Source organism: Mobula birostris, chromosome 8 (genome assembly GCF_030028105.1).
Source record: "Mobula birostris isolate sMobBir1 chromosome 8, sMobBir1.hap1, whole genome shotgun sequence".
NCBI classification, from domain to species: domain Eukaryota; kingdom Metazoa; phylum Chordata; class Chondrichthyes; order Myliobatiformes; family Myliobatidae; genus Mobula; species Mobula birostris.
In genome coordinates, this window is record NC_092377.1 from 49010789 (window position 1) to 49031057 (window position 20269).

At 39.5% G+C, this 20269-nt stretch overlaps 1 protein-coding gene across 5 annotated transcripts in view; it reads right to left on the reverse strand.

Annotated features, from left to right (window-relative positions):
• The window catches only part of rps6kc1 (ribosomal protein S6 kinase polypeptide 1), a 178060-nt gene that overhangs the window by 121677 nt on the left and 36114 nt on the right, over positions 1-20269 (reverse strand). For 4 of the 5 annotated variants that reach the window (XR_011886825.1, XR_011886824.1, XM_072265149.1 and 1 more), the window contains exons 5-6: positions 10755-10848; positions 8360-8413 (exon numbers count right to left, since the gene is read on the reverse strand). Coding sequence is in view for 2 of the 5 variants with exons in the window: in XM_072265149.1 (XP_072121250.1) it covers positions 8360-8413; positions 10755-10848 (148 nt within the window). In the remaining 3 variants the exon portion in view is untranslated. Of the gene's footprint in view, positions 1-8359; positions 8414-10200; positions 10247-10754; positions 10849-20269 lie in introns of those variants that run through there. The other variant, XR_011886826.1, reaches the window with a different exon arrangement.

Genomic DNA, 20269 nt, shown 5'->3' on the forward strand with positions numbered 1-20269 from the left:
GCCATCAGTTACTCAAATCAAGCTCAGTCCATCAATATGGATACACACTGCTTTCTCAATTAGATGGGGTGTAATTATGAGTCAAGGTCTCCTGCTCCATATGCTCAATGAAAGGAAATGAAGAAGATGCCCATGCAATAATCTCAAGCATACTGATGCAATAGAGAGCAGCAAAACATTCTTACATTTACTGGGAAACATTAATTTCTTTATGCATAGAGCATTAAGGGTTAAAATTGTTGAAATAATTCAATAGACAGGAAAGGGAGAATTTTAGAATTTACAACTGAATGGACACGTTTGAGGAGATAGGTGATTAATTTGATCCTGATGTACTTACTCTGCTGGTTAAAATAAATAAACACTACATTAGAAACAGTTCTGACACATCTGGAAGTGCCAGGTGCACACACCACTCAACTATTAGCAGAAAACAAAATGCCTAGACAAGGTGACTTTAAAGATAATTTACATTCCTAATATGGTATGAGCACAGCATTTCTCTCCAATGAACAATTCCTGAACCAACAAGTATTTGTCTCGTCTTAGAAGCTCCCGTCCTTGACTATATTGTACATTCACATTCCATCCTCCTCTGAAACAGAATCATGCCAATCTTAACTGAAGGGCATGTAAAAAAAAATCTGACTGCACCGTCTGAGAAATTACGATCATATTAAGTTCTTCTTAAATTGCTAGTAACAGTTTATCACTAATCAAAACAGCACCCCATAATGCATGGTAAAACCCTACATAAATGTTCCACTGCATGCTTTTCACAATGAACATTCAATGTCTTCATTAGAATATGCAAGAGTAGTCCATATGGCCCTCAGCCCTGCTCCACCCTTCACTCATAGTTGCCCCCTTTCCTGTCCTGAGCCCATAGCCTTCAAATCTGTCTCTGGAGATGCAAAAGAGTGTAAATGTGGAATCAGGAGAAACAAACAAGATGCTGAAGGAATGCAGCAGATCAGGTAGCACCTGTGGAGTGAAATGGACAGTCGAGATCCTTCATCTGAACGGATCAATCAATCTGTCTTGAATAGAATCAGCAACTGAGCCTCCACTGCCCCCCTGGACAACGAATTCCAAAGATTCACTACCCACTGGAAGAAAAAGTTCCTCCTCAATTCAGTCAAAGTGCATGGAACCGTACAGCTCAGCCCAAAATCTCTGTGCAGAGCACAATGCTTTAATGGTCCTCTTACATCGAGATTGTGCTCCCTGTTTCTAGATACCTGGATCAGGGAAAAATTTTCATTCACGCCATAAAAGTCCCTTAAGAATTGCATATATTTCAAAAAGATTTTTATTTTATTTATTTATTGAGCTAGAGTGTGGAATCGGCCCTTATGGCCCTTCAAGCCATGCTGCCCAGTGACCCCCGATTTAACCCTAACCTAATCACAAGGCAATTTACAATGACCAATTAACCTATCAACCGGTAGATCTTTGGACTGTGGGAGGGAACAAGAGCACCCGGAGGAAATCCACACAGTCATGGAAAGAATGTACAAACTCCTTACAGCCAGTGGCAGGAATCGAACCTGGGCCGCTGGTAATGTAAAGTGTTGGGCTAACCACTATGCAATCATACCATGAGAACGTTCCTTATTTTTTTAAACTCAGAGTATATTATCAAGTTATTCTCTCTGTTCAGAAGATAAAGAAGTCACCTCATGAATTTTTCTTGTGCATCTACATTGTACCCCCTCTATTTACAGCAGGGTCAGATTCCAGGTACAATCTCACCAAGGCTTTGTATAAATAGAGAAAGATGTACTCTTGCACTAAAATCCATTTGCAATAAAGAGAAATACTCTATTTGCCTTCTCAATTTATTGCACATTGTAACTTTCAGAGATTCACATACAACCACTTTTAATTTTTCACCTAAAGAACTCAACTTTTTTACCATAATAAAAATGACAACCAGTGCATTCATATATCAGCAGAGCTACCTCCTTCAAATTCCTTTGATGTCAGTCGTCAAGTCATGGTGATGATTGCTTTTCAATTCTACCAATTTCTCCAATTCCAACATTTTACTAATTCTAATTTCTTTGACCTCCTCATGCACTCTGAACATATACTTCTCTGCTTCTTCTGGAAAGTTTTCTGTGTTTTGCTTCTTGTTGATATTTTAAGTTTTTCTGAAATTTCTTCTTTTCCTAATATAATTTCTCCTTAGTATGTAAGAGATCCACATTATTATGATTTGGAGACACAGAGTAATGCAACAGGAAAATAAGCTTTTGCTCCACCTGTTCCATGACAACCAAGATGGTCATTTAAGCTAGTCCCATTTACAGTGTTTGGCCCAAATCTATCTAAACCTTTCCTGTCTATGTACCTCTTGAAATATCCTTTAAATATTGTTATTGTACCTGACTGAACCACCTTCGCAGCCAACTCGTTTCAGATACACACCACTATCTTGTGAAGGAGTTGCCCTTGAAGATCAGTTAAATCGTTTGCTTCTCACGTTAAACCTATGCCTTCTAGTTTTTATTTCCCTTTTCCTGGGAAAGCAACTCAATGCATTCACCTGGAAGGTTACTCATCAGTCTGGTACACTTCAAGGAATAATGTCCTAGCCTGCACAGTCTCAAATCCTACAATATTCTCATTTTTCTTCTTTGTACACTTTCCAGCTTAACAACATCTTTCTTCATTTAACAGAATAACCAAAACTGTCTACAATACTCCAGCTGCAGCCTCACCAAAGTCTTGTACAACTACAATGTAAATATCCCAGTTCCTCTCCTTCAAAAGTTATCATGTGTTATGTGTACCACTGTGCTTTACATCAAAGTTCTGAGAAACGTTGTCTCATTTCTATAAACATCATATGGTTACAGTCCCAATAAAAAGTATTCACCCCCCCCCCCTTGGAAGTTTTCATGTTTTACAACATTGAATCACAGTGGATTTAATTTGGCTTAATTTTTTTGACACTGATCAACAGAAAAAGACTCTTTTGTGTCAAAGTGAAAACAGATCTCTACAAAGTGAGATTAATTAATTAATTACAGATATAAAACACAAAAGAATTTAAAGTATTAAAGGGTGAATATTAAAGTATATGAAACACCAAATAATCACTGGTGCAGCCAATTGGTTTTAGAAGTCACATCATTAGTTAAATGGGGATCACTGTGTGCAGTCAAGGTGTTTCAAATGATTGTAGTAAAAATACACCTGTATCTGGAAGGTCCAACTGCTGGTGAGTATCCTGGCAAACACTACAACATGAAGACAAAAGAACACTCCAAGCAACTCCATGGAAAGGTTATTGAAAAACACAAGTCAGGAGATGGATACAAGAAAATGTTCAAGTGACTGAATATCCCTTGGAGTACAGTTAAGTCAATCATCAAGAAACGGAAAGAATATGGCACTGCTGTAAATCTGCCTAGAGCAGGCCATCATCAAAAACTGAGTGCCGTGCAAGAAGGGGACTAGAGAGGGAGGCCATCAAGAGACCTATGAGAACTCTGGAGGAGTTACAAGCTTCAGTGTCTGAGATGGGAGAGATCGCGCATACAACTGTTGCCTGGGTGCTTCACCAGTTGCAGCTTTATGGGAGAGTGGCAAGGAGAAAGCCACTGTTGAAAAAAACTCACATGAAATCTCAGCTAGAGTTTGCCAGAAGGAGACTCTGAAGTCAGCTGAAAGAAAGTTCTATGGTCTGATGAGACCAAAATTGAGCTTTTTGCCCATCAGACCAGTGGAAAACAAACATCATCACCATCATCAGAAACATACCATCCCTACCATGAAGCATGGAGGTGACTGCATCATGCTGTCGGGATGCTTCACTGCAGCAGGCCATGAAAGGTTTGTGAAGGTAGAGGGTAAAATTAATCCAGCAAACTACAGCGAAATCCTGGAGGAATACCTGATGCAATCTGCAAGAGAACTATGACTTGGGAGATTTGTTTTTCAGCAAAACAATGATCCAAAACATAAAGCCAAGGCTATGGAATGGCTTAAAAAACAACTAAGTTAATGTCCTGGAGTGGCCAAGTCAGAGTCCAGACCGCGATCCAAATGAGAATTTGCGGCTGGACTTGAAAAGGGCTATTCACTCACGATCCCCACGCAATCTGACAGAGCTTGAGCAGTTTTGTAATGAAGAATGGGGAAAAACTGCAGTGTCTGGATGTGCAAAGTTGATAGAGACCCATCCACACAGACTCAAGGCTGTAATCAAGGCTGCCAAAGGTGCATCTTCTAAATACTGACTTGAAGGGGGTGAGTAATTATGCAAGCAATTATTTTCTGTTTGATATTTGTAATACATTTAGACCAATTTGTAGAAATTTGTTTTCACTTTGACATGAAACAGTTTTTTTTCCTGTCGATCAGTGTCAAAAAGCCAAACTAAATCCACTGTGATTCAATGTTGAAAAACAATAAAACATGAAAATTTCTGGGGGGGGGGGGGGGTGGGAAATACTTTTTATATGCACTTTATATGTGTTACATCCATGTATATAGTTAAATGACAATAAATGTGACTTGACACTCATTACCCTGACTGATGACAGCCAACATGCCAAGCATATTCTTCCCCACCTGATCTATGTGGGACAGCATGAAATGTATGACCACACTCTTCCCTACCCTCTATTCCAAATGCCACTTCTTTGCCCACTCTCCGAATTTGTCTAGATCCTTTTGCAACCTCCCTGCTTTCTCAACATAACCTGCCCCTCCACCTATCTTTGTATTGTCCACAGATCAGACCAAAATAAAAATCAATCTCATCATTCAGATTATTAACATATAACATGAAAAGTAGTGGATCTAATACTGCCCCACGAAGAACATCACTAGTCACCAGAAGCCAACCAGAGAAGGCCCCATTATTCCTATTCTTTGTCTTTTGCCTTTCAGCCAATCTTCAGTCCATGCTAGTATCTTTCCTGCAATACCATGAGCTCTTTTGCTCAGTAGCCTTGTGTGTAGCACCTTGTCAATGGACTCACCTTTGTCTATCCTGCTTGCTGTTTCCTCAAAGAATTCCAATAGATTTGTCAGACAGTATTTCCTCTTAAGGAAAGCATGCTGACTTCAGGTAGATTCTAACATCTTGCCAATCACTGAAGTCAGGCTAATAAGCCTATAATTTCCTGTCTTTTGCCTCCCTCCATATTTAAAGAATGGAGTGACATTTGCAATTTTCCAGTCCTCTGGAACCATTCCAGAATCTAGAAATACTTTAAAGATCATTAGTAATTCATCCACAATCTCAACTACTTCTTTCAGAACTCTGGAGTATAGTCTTCCTAAATAAAAGGACAATGCTCTGTAAACAAGACTAGCCCTGGAAATCATACCTGTACAAGTCATTACCAATCACCTTAAGCACTATTATAGTTTTAAATTTTATTTTAGCACCAGATCAAACTATCTGCATGTCGAATAAAATTAAACCTTCGGCAAAGGAACAAATGAAAACATCCTCACTATTTACCATGACAATACTGTCTTTTAAAAGTTAAAAATTATCCAGAGATATTCTTGAAACATACATAGAACTTGTGCGAACAAGTAATATTTCACCACTGTTGTTTTAACAGTTCAGTAACATAAATTTATTAATACACATAATTGTAATGTACTATAAAAGTCTTCATATGTAAAAAGAATTGAAAGATTCCTTGTCCTTTCAAATAATGGGTCGTTTTTCTCTGTTGTCCTATCTTTAACTAAATTACATTTTATGAATTCCAGATGGTTCTTTATTATGCTCATATAACAAAATTGATGACTTGGAGAAGCAATACAGCACCATTAACATTCACAGGGTGAATGATTATTGTGATGGACAGTTTACATGTTAAATGTACAATAATTAAGGTTTTGGTTCATCTCTGTTCGGTAATACAATATAGCAATCAAAATGGGTATATCTTAAATTTTAATCATGATCATGTTAATTATGAGATAATGCCATTAACCAGCTAGGTGATCTGCAGATTGGTCCAAGTTAGCATAAAGGAACAATAAAATTTAAATAATGATTATGTTTCAGATTTGTCACATGGGTCAACATAATCCTAGCAAAAGGTCCACAGGAAACATTGTATGTTCCTTTACCCTTCAGCGTGGTGGGGAAAACAGGAATTAAAAGACCTAAAACCAAACACTTCTTGTTGATGCTGGAAATCTTAGTAAACATATCAGAAAGCAGCATGTGTAAAGAGAAACAAAAATAGTCCCTGTGATGAACAACCTCTGATGAAAGGTCACCGACAAGGAATGTTAATTCTGCAGATGATACCTGCCCTGCAAAGAATTTCTAACATTTTTATTTGCAGATTTCAAATGATTAACCGTGTCCCCATCAACAACCGCTGACCATCAGAAAATGGTGAAACGTATTGCTATGTTTGCTTATACCCCTTACAAAAAATTACCATGTCTCTAGTAATTATGCCTGCGAATCAAATTCATTCAGGAAACCAGTGAAATGCAAAGAAACAAATAATTCCATGATAAGTACCTTTAAAATATTTTTAATAATTTCACTAAAGCAAACAAGAATTTACTTCCTCCCCTTCATTCAAGCAAGCCTCTTCAGCACTGGTCTCCCAAAATTCAACTTCCTCTCACCATCACTTTTTCAGAATTCAAATCACACCTTGTTCCTTTGCTCTTCAAATTCCTGTTATTCCCCGAATCCAATGTACAGAGTCCCCAATGATAAACTCCACAAAATGTTGCTCAACTCTGCCCAAAAAAAAACATAAGCCTTCATAGTGCTTTCCCCATTTATTCAATAGAGTCTCCCTTCCTTTCATAGTCCACAGAACCCGCCACCACTACATTCTGGACTGCCTTTCCCAAACTTCTTCATCCTTATTATATTTCACTTCAGACACCCATCTCCTTAATTTCCCCTTCAGTCATCTCTCCACTCTCATACTCAGTGGCCAATTGCAACCCCCCATCATTCACCAACATTTCACGTCATTTTCTACATTTAAAGTATTTATATGCATGTGGTTGTACCCTTTCCTTTAAGAATAAGCATCTAAGGGAGTAGAGTTTTGCCTGTGTACTCAACCTACAAATAAATAAATTCTACTGTTACTACACCTGGACTATAATGCAAATGCAGAGATTACAGTCAAATCATGAACTGAAAAAGAACTTTGGCTTAAAGTGCAATTCTATAGGGAGGGAGAAATCAATAGCTCAACAGTTCAATTATTCCATTTAATATCAGAGAATGTATACAATATACAACCTTAAATTTTTGTTCTTCAGAGACATCCACAAAAACAGAAGATTGCTCCAAAGAATGAGTGACAGTAAAAATGTTAGAAACTTAATGACTCCCACACATAAGCAACGATCCTCCCCCGGCCCCATTTACTTCAGCAAAAAGCATCTGTACTCTCCACTCACCAAGCAAGCAATAGCAAAACCCATAAAGACCATGGTCTGCATTACAACAGAAACTAATCATTCACCCAACAATTCGACATACCACAGTGTCTCTCTCTCTCCCTCTCTCTCCTCACCCCTCTCCTAGTGTTAAAGTCTGCTACATCACTTCCCCACCCCTCCCCCGAGTTCCCCAACTCAAGAATCAGCAACAAACTCTCCTCCATCAACAAGAGAAAGAGAAAGAGAGAGTGTGCGCAATTCGCTGGGAGCAGAGCCCCCCAGACGCTATTCCCGATATTCCATTTTCTCCTTGTGTTAAGTGTTCCCCATCTCTGGGTCATTCGATTTTCAAAATTCCAGCTGCCCTCCCATGAAGGTGTTCATTGTAAATAAGATAATGACTGTATTCTTAGAAAGTTTTCTATTATATGGTAACATATGTCATCTGGTAACACACTTTCTGCCACAGAAGGTTAGAAGGTCAAGCTGCAACCTGAACACAAAATCCACACTAACACTCCAGTGCCCTGCATCAATAGAGTTGCCTTTCTCAATGAAATAGCAAACCAAGGCCCCATCTGTCCTATCAGATGAATATAAAAGCGTTATTGGCTCATGAAGAGCGGGGAATTGATCCCTAGTGCTATCTTTTCTCTCTCAATCAGCATCCTTTATCTCATCGCTATTGCATTTCAGATGGGAGTTCGCTCTGTACAAATTTGTCATCGTAAGTCTAACGTTGTAGGACTAACCATAGTTCAATGAACTATTGTACAAGTATAAGGTGCAAGGCATCTTAAGGCACTAGATAAGAGCAAACTTTTTCCATTCTTGTTAAAGCAACACGTTATACATTATGAAACAACAGCTGTCTTGTATCACATGGCCTACTGATGTATGGTCACATTAAGATCAATTACAGGACAAAGAAAAACAATTTCTGACAACTTACCACCACACTCTGATTGACTGCTGAGCGTGACATCATCAAAGAAGTCTTTTTGGGCTAAAACAAATACAAAAAAAAGGAAATGAAAATTTTAATATTGGTAGATGAAGCACTAATTTCTTCCAACTTTTTCTCTTCCTCGGCTTTGTTTTTGGGAAAAAAAGCTCTTTCTGACCACTTTCTCTAACTTGTAAGACGCAAGAAAACTGCCCATCGTGAAGTCTCTGCTGTTCCAAACCATTTCACAATCATTCACACCTGCAAACGACTGTCTCCCCAAATGGGAAGGAAAGCTTGGCAGTGCAGGAGACCTTCCAGATTCTCCAAAATAACAAAGAAAACTCAACCACGTGATCAAGAGCAAAAAAATTGCATATAGGATCACATAATTCTTTTTTAAAGTCTCAAGAAGAGTGGAGTTCTGATGTTTTGCTGCCATGATCACAAAAACCTCTGCAATCCAGAAAACTGGAAACCTCCAACCATCAACCTCCCTTCCCCCTGTCCCTACACCTGGGGAAAAAAAACACACTGGTAAGTATCAGATAAAAGCGATAGCAAGGAGAAAGAGCATCTTCAACTGAGGCTTTGTATTCTCCAAATGGACAAAGAAGCTCACACAACTTATTAATAAGTAGCTCTAAAGGAAGAGAATGATAAATAGAACATCTTTATTCTAGTTTACTGATAGCTAAAACCTTTCAGATGCTCAACTCCCTCACAAGCAAAAAGTTTTTTTTTAATTATTGGTCCTCAACATAAAATGAACATATAGGAACCACATAAGAAATAACTCATCTGCCTTCTCCAGGGGCTGGCTGGAGTATTCTAACTATCATCTGGATGTGTATGGCTCCTTTAATGCATTAAACCATTGCAAATGACTACAGGATGCTTATCAACTTTTAACACTGAGAAACGAAGGCCAGATCAACAAAAGTTCACTTTTTCAAGAACATCTTAAAAGGAGGGCAAAAGAGGCTGAAGGACACTTCAAAGGGTGAGGTACAGCCACCTGCAGTGGAGCAAACAAAATCTGAAAAAAAATAGACCACAATTGGTTACAGTCCTGGCAGAGATTGCAGAGAAAGGAAGGGACAAGGTCAGTGGTTTTAAAACAACCGTAAAAATGTGAAAATAAAGACAGCACCATGAACCAAAGTAGATCAGCATGCAGGGTGATGATTGGTAAATGGAGTCATTGCAAGTTGAAATAGTACAGCAGTTTAAGATCACAGAAAGTGAAAGGCAAGATGTCAATCAGGAGAGCATTGGAAGAACCGGACACAGTGGCATGGATGAGACACAGCACTAGAAAATGAGCTAAGACATGAAAAAAAAAATCAACATTACCATATTAGAGTTGAAGCAGGCAATGCTACAGATTCTGTCCATATGGATCAGAACTATTGCATGACCTAGCATCTGGCTCTGCCTCAATTAATGGCTAGGTAGAACAACGGATGAGTGACAGATTAAGGCAAATGTTTTGGGAATCCTAGCATTTAGTTGGAAGAAATTTCTACTCATCCAAGGCTGGTTGTTGAAAACCAGTGCGACAAACTAGAAGTACTGAACAGGTCAGAAAAAGGTGAGCTGGCACCAGAATGGATGTGGAAACAGATGTTTATTCAGATATGTCACCAAGGGGCAACATGTAGATGAGAAATAGGAGGGAGCCAAAGGATAGATCCTCAAGATATTTGAAAGATAAAGTAGCAGGAAGAGAAACCATTGAAAGTGGTCCAGTAAGAGAGCTAGAGGATGGAGGTGTACTGAAAAGGGAAAGTACCAACCACATCAGAGGTTACAGACAGTTGAAAAGGCAGCACAGGATAACTTACCACATCTTAAATTGTATTGATTGTGGTTCATGACCTGTACAGTACTGTGTCGGTGCACTTTCCTCACTTCAGAATTTTAATGTCATCTTTCTGTTAAAATTAATAGTAAGTATCTACTGTTGACAAATGTAAAAAAACATTCATCACAGTTTAATTCTGAATTATCGTCAGAAGTTAAAAACAGCATTATTCAGCACAGACCAGAGGAGTCATCTGATGTGATTTTTAAGTGGTCACATAAAGCTCAAGGTAGATTAGACCTGCTCTAGGTCAAAACAAGTGGGTGCTTCAGAAATGAGGGATGCAAACCAAGGCATTTTTTGAGCCCTACTTCCAATTTTAGTGCTAACATGGCAATGTACAACACCCAGTTCTAACAGGAATGGAGTGATTAAACCAATAGCCTTTAAAATGAAAGCATTTCAAGTTGCAGGAAATCTCAGGAGCACATCAAATTTAGGACAAGTGGAGAATTCTGTAAAAATAAACAAAACTGTGACTTCACCAAAAATTCAAAGTTTTAGTGTTCCAGCATTTGAGTTGTGTCTGCTTACCTTCAGTACTGCCATCTGATAAGCTATCATTCAGCGACTCTGATGACTGATCTACTGGACCAATGAGTTCCGATCCATCATAAACTTCGCCATCCTAAAAGAAAATTTGTAAATGTATTAAGGCCAAACAAGAATTCAAATTTCCCCCATGAGAACTTTTTTTTTTTTTTTAAAAGTCTCCAAGAAGTTATTTTTTATATTTATTTACACAACCTGCACCCTGATCAGGATAGTGGGCTCACCTGAGCTAGTTGGAAGGCTAATGTGTATTCTGAATACTCCAATAAAAAAAAGGGCTGCACATAGTCAAACTGCAGATAATCAAAGAACATTATAAATGAAATCTGCATGTTGAAGGATTTGACATGTCTGGATCCAAGAGTCACAGGTCTCAAAAATACAAAGTTGGGCATTGCAAACTAAGCTGAGGAAGAAAATTTCACCCAAAGTGTAATCATTCCCTACCAAGACAGCTGTGGATGTTAAATCACTGAGTACAGTAGAGACAGATTCACAAACTTTAAGATATTAATGGAAGCAAAAAATGTCGGATTATAGCAGGAAAGTGGTGTGCCTTATGGTGTATCAGGCAGCAACCTTGACGTTTCTTTGGCAATTTCTGTGTATTTTTTTTTACGAGGCCAAGTTGCTAGCTCGGTGCTCAACCCAGTACGATGGAAAGCATACAGGCAGCTAGCCGGATTCGAACCCGGGCCTCGCCTTGAAATCTGGTACGGATGCCACTACACCACCAGTCAGCTTAGTGCAGGGAAGTGGCACTAAGATAAAACATCAGCCACTATCTTACTGAAGCAAGCATGTAGAGAGACGGCCTAACTATATCCCTGGTGTCTTGGATTCATATATTCTCATTTGCTAAAGGTCCCTGTTTCATTACACAAATTTCCATGGTACAATTTAAGGATTTTCAGTGCAGACTTCTTCAAGTGCACTCAATACAACCAAAACCAACACTCAAGTACAAATCATTTTAAATTTTTTAAGTAATTTAAAGCCTATTATGTATTTTGATCTGCATTAATAGTTATAACATCAGACAGCAAAAAAAAACAAATTATACCCAGCAGAGTTCTACAAATAACAAACTAGATGAAAACAAAATTGACAATGTTTTCTTACTGTGATGGGGGTTTAAATTTGACTCGCAGGACAGCAACTAAAAGCCATCTCATTTTAGTTTTTTATTTTAAAAAGTCAAAAGATTTTTCCTCAGTTTAATTCATACCTCATATCCAACCACAAACCAGCCTACAGAAGAAGCTCCAATAACGCTGTGTGCCATTAACAACATCCCTTCAACACCTTGCCTTTGCAGACATTCTATGACGAAATATCATTAACACTTTAAATTACTGGAATTACCTTTAAATGTTTAATGATATATGAATTTTCTAACTACTGGTACCTACAAAAGGGACACTCAAGAACATCTGGTAAGCAAACTTGTTCATTCTAAGTTTAAAGTTAAAAGTTCAAAGCCACAGTAGCATAGAGGTTAGCATGACCTCTGAGTTTAATCCCAACATCCTCGGTATATACTCCCCATGGAATGTGTGGGTTTTCTCCAAGTGCTCTGGTTTCCACCCACAGTCCTTACCAAGCTCTTTTCCTGCTGTTGCCATCAGAAAGAAAGTACAGAAGCCTCAGGACTCACATCACCAGATTCAGGAGCAGTTATTACCCACTCAACCTCAGGCTCTTGAACCAGAGAGGATAACTCACTCAACTTCACTCATCCCAACACCAAACTTTTCCCACAACCTATAGCCTCACTCTTTATCTCATATTCTCATTATTTATTGGTATTTTATTATTATCATTTATTATTTTGTGTTTGCACAGTTTGAGATCCTTTGAGCATTGGTTGTTTATTATTTCTTTTTGCTCTCCTTTGCATGAATTAATGAGCAGGCTCTAAAGAACAACATAAGAAAATGACACCAAACCTTTGCAATCTGCAATAATTTTCCCAGTCACTTGGTGGCACCCAAGTATCTCCCACTAACTACAGCAAAAATGGGATCTTAGGCCAGTTCTTAAACTTCTTTGAATTGTTTGTCAAAAACATCTTCTATCACAGACGTAGCTTCATTACCAATGCACTACCAGTCCATCAATTGTTTTTCCTGAAATAGGTATTGACATTTCTTTTAATCTAATTCTCTGATTTCATCAGGCAAATCAGCCATCAGCCAGATTCACAAGCACCTTTCCAATTCATTTATTTTACATAAAGTCCTGAAAAGCAACAAGAACATAAAATGTTAAATTATATTTTATACAATACTGACAACTTTCCCTAACATCAGTACAATGTGCAGTCCTTAAAATATATTTCACTATTCCTTATTCTTAAATCAATTATTTTGCAAGTGATAGACAAATTCACAACTCCCTGATACTACACAATAAATTTTAACAAGTAGATTGTTGCAATGACAAAGCCAAAACATCATCTCCACCTTTCTACTAGCATAGACCTAATTCAAGTGTTAGCACCTTTAGTTGTGAGCAAAATTACAGGATCAAGCCCAATTCCCAGGTACATTTTCCATGAATTCTTGTGCATGTTAATGGGTTATATAGGCAGGGGAGCAGGCTCCAAAGATATTTTCAGTCACTGATATTCCAATGAAAAACTCAAGTATGCTCAGCACTAAAATGAGTCCCTTTTCTCAGTGACGGTATTTATGATGCTGGTGATTGGAAGATCACAGATCATTTTCAACTTCATTGGTGGCAAAGGGGCAGGGAAGAGAAAAAGAAGAAAAAACAAAATATAATCAAAGCAATGATCAGGATTGTGGGGTTTCAGCAGTAGACTGAAGATCATTGTGTGGGGGAGGTGGAGAGGTGAGCAACAGGACAGTGGCAAGTAATTGCTTAATGGATACCTCCCTCCCTCCCTCCCCCTTTTTCTATTCCTCATTCTGGTTACCCTTTCACCTCTTCTCTTCTCCTCACCTACTCATCACCTCCCCCTAGTTCCTCTCTTCTTCCTCTTTCTTTTCCATGATTTACAATCCTCTTCTATCAAGTTTCTTCTTCAGCCCTTTACCTTTTCCAGCTATCACCTCCCTGTTTCTCAAGGACTCCTCATCTCATGTTCTAGATAGTTATTGCTTATTTATTTATTATTATTATTTCCTTTTGTATTTGCACAGTTGGCTTCAGCACTCTGGTTGAACACCTAAGTTGGGCAGTCTTTCATTGATTCTGTTATGGTTGTTATTCTATAGATTTATTCAGTATGCCCACATGAAAATGAATCTCAGGGCTGTATATGGTGCCATTTATTATTTGATAATAAATTTACTTTGAACTTCGATTATTCTCTTCCATGAATGCTGCTTGACTTGCTGAATTCCACACAATTCTGTGTGTGTTGCTCAAGATATCCAGCAACTACAGAATCTCTCACACTTAAGAAAATGTAATACTGGTTCTAAGTCAGGATTGTGTTTGATTTTGGAAGGAATCTGCATCTGTTGTACGTTCCAAGTGCTTGCAAGTAGAGATTTTGAGCTTGGGAGTGCTTTCTTTTTCTCTTTATTTATTTAAAGGTACAGCACAGTAACAGGCCTTTATAGCCTACAAGCCAGCGCCACCCAATTACGTGCATGTGATCAATTAACCTACTAATCCTTACTGGGAGATCCCACTTGTTCAGGCGGACAGAGTGCTTGACGAAGTGGTCTCCCAATCTATGTCAGGTCTCACCGATGTACAGGAGGCCATGCCAGGAGCACCGAACACAGTAAATGACCCCAACAGACTCAGAGGGGAAAGTGTCGCCTCATCACTTCCCATTCCCATTCCGATATGTCCATCCATGGCCTCCTCCACTGTCGAGATGAGGCCACACTTAGGTTGAAGGAACAACAACTTATATGCCATTTGGGTAGCCTCCAACTTGATAACATGAACATCAATTTCTCAAACTTCCAATAATGGCCCCAACACCCACCACCCCCTTCTCCATTTCCCATTTCCTTTTTCGCCTCTCACCTCATTTCACCAATCAACTTCCCAGCTCTTTACTTTATCCCTCCCCCTTCAGGTTTCACCTATCAACTCATGTTTTTCTCTCCCCTCCCCCCACCTTTCAAAACTACTCCTCAGCTTTTTCCTCCAGTCCTGCGAAGGCTTTCAGCCTGAAACATCAACTGTACTTTTTTCCATAGATGCTGCCTGGCCTGCTGAGTTCCTCCAGCATTTTGTGTGTGTTGCCAGAATTTCCCTACCACATAGCCCTCTATTTTTCTAAACTCCATGCATCTTAAGAGTCTCTTAAAAGACCCCATTGTATCCGCCTCCACCAATATCGCTGGCAGTGCATTCCATGCACCCACCGCTGTGTGAAAAACTTGCCTCTAACATCCCCGTTGTATCTACTTCCAAGCACCTTAAAACCATGTCCCCTCATGTTAGCCATTTCAGCCCTGGGAAAAAGCCTCTGGCTATCGGCACGATCAATGCCCCTCATCATCTTATACACCTCTATCAGGTCACCTCTCATCCTCCGCCACTCCAAGGAGAAAAGGCCAAGATCACTCCACCTATTCCCATAAAGTATGCTCTCCACTCCAGGCAACATCTTATATGTGATGGTTATCTTATATTTATCTTGTGCTGCGTATGACTTTTGGTACTGTGCTTTGTCCCTTGGCCCCAGAGTAACACTGTTTCATTTGGCTGAATTCACGGGTAGTCATGTATGGTTGAATAATGACTTCAACTTGCAGTGTTTGAACTTGATTGTACCTCAAGGATCCCAGCTGGTCCCAGATTATTCCCATTTGGTATTAGAATAATGCAATTCAACAATGAGATGTCTATCCATGCAAAGATGCACCTGTGTCTTCACAAAGACAGGGTAGTGGTCACCTCCACTAAAGGTATTATGGCATGTATTTGCCTCACGTGGACAGGCAATTAGCATTATTTCCCGATATTGATTCTCTCCTGCCACAGACCCAGTTTAGCAGGCTTTAGGACTCAGCCAGCTGAGCGAGTGATGCTATTACTAAGCTAGATTGGTGCTGTACAGTGAAATCTCTCAGTCAGAATACAGTCTGTGCTCTTCCTACTTTTGATGATTCTTCTGAGTGTGATCGAGCCTGGTGAGCGCTGATTCATCAGATGCAAGAGGGTCAGGGTGGTAATTGTTGGAGTGATGTTTTGGGTCAGCACATGTAGCAATTAACTTAACTGACTTCGGCCACTAGCCCTCAGATTCAAATATGCACTGAAAATTAAATTTAAAATGCAGACCAGACAGACCAGGAAACAGACACTTAACTGATCGTCAACATATGCAAACCCATGACTGTGCGGCTAGGCATAACTCAAATACCATCTATAAATTTGCTGATTGTTGGCAGAATCTCCGATGGAGATGACAGGGAGTACACAGGAGTGAGATATGCCAACTAGTGGAGTGGTGTTGCAGCAACAACCTGGCACTCAGTGTCAGTAAGACAAAAGAGCTGATTGTGGACTTCAGGAAGGGCAAGACGAAGGAACACATGCCAATCCTCATAGAGGGATCAGTTGGAGAGAGTGAACAGCTTCAAGTTCCTGGTTGTCAACATCTCAGAGGACCTAACCTGATCCCAACATATCAATGCAGCTATGAAGAAGGGAAGACAGTGTCTATACTTCATCAGGTTGAAGAGATTTGGTATGTCAACAAAAGCACTCAAAAACTTCTATAGATGTACCATGGAGAGCATTCTGACAGGATGCATCACTGTCTGGTATTGGGGGGGGCTACTGCACAGGACCAAAAGGAGCTGCAAAGAGACATGAATTTAGTTGCTCCATCCTGGACACTACTACAAAGTACCCAGGACATCTTCAAGGAGGTGTCCATTATTAAGGACCTCCAGCACCCAGGGCGTGCCCTTTTCTCACTGTTACCATCAGGTAGGAAGTACAGAAGCCAGAAGGCACAAACTCAGCAATTCAGGAATAGCTTCTTCCCCTTTGCCATCTGGCATTGAACCCAAGAACACTACCTCATTTTTTAAAATATATATTATTTCTGCTTTTGCACAATTTTTAGTTTGCTCAATATGCATATACTGAAATTGATTTATTTTTTTCTCTTCCTATATTATGTATTGCATTGAACTGCTGCTGCTAAATTAACACATTTCACGACATATGCCAGTGATAATAAACTTGATTCTGAATCCAATCAACATTCCAATGCATTAATACTTATTTTGGGAGTGATGGTGGGAAGATACAGACGTTTTAAACTGTTAAATGTGTTGTTCAAGAGGGGATTGTAAATATGGATTTGTTTGCATTCTCCTGAATTTTCTTTGATCTTTAGCACATAAAATGTGTGTAGTGTTGGGCACAGCAGAGATTTTTCCAACTGAAAGAGTCTCCATATGATGCCTGCTGTATCTTGTTTTGCTTCATAACTACCAGAACTTTTCTCCGGTGACTTCATTCACGCAACAACAGCCTTTGTCCAAGTTTGATTTGATACCACAAGGCTTCAGAGTCTTAAAAGAATGCTGAGGACTCCAAGGCTATTTCTTCCTGCCACTGTACTACAGAGATACCAGTCTACAAGGGGCTATTGTCTGACGGGGACAGTATATACCATAGGATTGTGATTGCAAGTTCTCGGACATGGTAAAGTATGATTCTGCAAGTACAATTCACGAAAATGCTTTGTGTTTTTTTTATATAAAACAAAGATTTCACCTACCCACCTTGCCTCCCATTCTAAAATTTTACACAAAATTCCCCTTTCGCACAACAGGTTAATAGAAAAGAGCAAATCAATCAACAAAATAGCAGTTGGCCTTTGAACAAAACCATTTATAACACTATAACATTTGACCAACCCAAGTCATGGGAAGGGATTAACATGCAGAGGAAAAGATTCAGAACACACCCTCAAAAGAAATCCTGGAAGCAAAAAAAAAAAAGCACAATATCCTTATTAATGCAAGTGACCACAAGACATAGGAACAGAATTAGGCCATCTGGCCTATCGAGTCTGCTCCGCCATTCAATCATGGCTGATCCCTTTATTTTCTCCTCCTCAACCCCAGTTCCAGGCTTTCTCCCCTAACCTTTGATGCCACGTCCAATCAAGAACCTATCAATCTCTGCCTTAAATACACCCAATAACATGGCCTCCACAGCTGCATGTGGCAACAAATTCCACAAGTTCACCACCCTTTGGCTAAAGAACTTTCTCCACATCTCTGTTTTGAAAGGGTGCCCCTCTATCCTGAGGCTATGCTCTCTTGTCCTAGACCCTCCCACCAATTTGAATTCCAGTGAGTACAGACCCAGAGCGATCAAACGTTCCTCGCATAATAACCCTTTCATTCCTGGAAACATCCTCTGGACCCTCTCCAATGCCAGCACATCTTTTCTTAGATAAGGAGCCCAAAACTGTTGACAATACTCAAGATGAGGCCTCACCAGTGCCTTATAAAGCATCAGCATCACATCCCTGCTCTTATATTCTAGACCTCTTGAAATGAATGTTCACATGGCATTTGCCTTCCTCACCACTGACTCTACCTGCAAGTTAACCTTCAGGGTGTTCAGCACAAGGACTCTCAAATCCCTCTGCATCTCAGATTTTTGGATTTTCTCACAGTTTAGCAAATAGTCTGCACCTTTATTTCTACTGCCAAAGTGTATGACCATACATTTTCCAATGTTGTATTTCATTTGCCACTTTCCTGCCCATTCTCCTAATCTGTCTAAGTCCTTCTGCATCCTATCTGTTTCTTCAATACTACCTGCCCCTCCACCAATCTTCGTATCATCTGCAAACTTGGCAACAAAGCCATCTATTCCATCATCTAAATCATTCAAATAAAGCATAAAAAGTAGTGGTCCCAAAACTGACCCCTGCAGAACACCAGTAGTCACTGGCAGCCAACCAGAAAAGGATCCTTTTATTCCCACTCGCTGCCTCCTACCAGTCAGCCAATGCTCTAACCATATTAGTAACTTTCCTGTAATACCATGGGCTCTTAACTTGGTAAGCAGCCTCATGTGAGGCACCTTGTCAAAAGCCTTCTGAAAGTTCAAATCTACAACACCCACTACATCCCCTTTATCTATCCTACTTGTAATCTCTTCAAAGAATTCCAACAGGTTCGTCAGGGAGGATTTTCCTTGAAGGAAACCATGCTGACTTTGTACTATTTCGTCCTGTGTCACCAAGTACTCCATCACCTCATCCTTAACAATCGACTCCAACATCTTCCCAACCACTGAGGTCAGGCTAACTGGTCTATAATTCCCTTTCTGCTGCCTTTTTCCTTTCTTAAAGAGTAGAGTGACATTTGCAGTTTTCCAGTCCTCTGGCACCATGCCAGAGTCCAATGATTTTTGAAAGATCATTTCTCATGCCACCACAATCTCTAACACTATCTCTTTCTGAACCCTAGGGTGCAGTTCATCTGGTCCAGGTGACTTATGTACCTTTAGGTCTTTGAGCTTTTTCAGAACCTTCTCTCTTGTAATAGTAACTGCACCCACTTCCCTTCCTTCACACACTACAACATCAGGCATATTGCTAGTGTCCTCCATAGTGAAGACTGATGTAAAATACTTATTTAGTTCATCAGCCATCTCCTTGTCCCCTGTTATTATTTCTCCTGCCTCATTTTCTAGCAGCCCTATATCCACTCTCATTTCTCATTTATTTTTAATATACTTGAAAAAACTTTTACTATTCACTTTGATATTATTTGCTAGCTTGCTTTCATATTTCATCTTTTCCCTTCTCACGATTTTTAGTTGCTCTCTATAGGTTTTTAAAAACTTCCCAATCCTCTATCTTCCCACAAATTTTTACTTTGTTGTATGCCCTTTCTTTTGTTTTTACAAAGCCTTTGGCTTCCCTTGTTAGCCATGGTTGTACTATTTTACCATTTGAGTATTTCTTCATTTTTGGAATAAATGTGTTCTGCACCTTCCTCATTTTTCCCAGAAACGCACGCCATTGCTGCTCTGCTAACATCTTTGCCAGCAGCTCCTTCCAATTTACTTTGGCCAACTCCTCTCTCGCACCACTGTAATTTCCACTACTCCACTGAAATACTGCTACATCAGACTTTACTTCCTCCATATCAAATTTCAAGTTGAACTCAATCGTATTGTGATCACCGGTTCCGAAGGGTTCTTTTACCTTAGGCTCCCTAATCGCCTTCGGTTCATTACACAACATCCAATCCAGTATAGCTGATCCCCTAGAAGGCTTAATGACAAACTGCTCTAAAAAGTTATCTCTTAGGTATTCAACTCATTCTCTTGAGATCAATTACCAATTTTCCCAATCGACCTGCATTTTAAAATCTCCCATGACTACCATAACATTACCCTCTTGACTCACCTTTTCTATTTCCTCTTGTAACCTGTGGTCCACCTCCCAGCCACTGTTGGGAGGCCTGTATATAACTGCCATCAATGTCCTTTTACCCTTGCAGTTTCTTAACTTA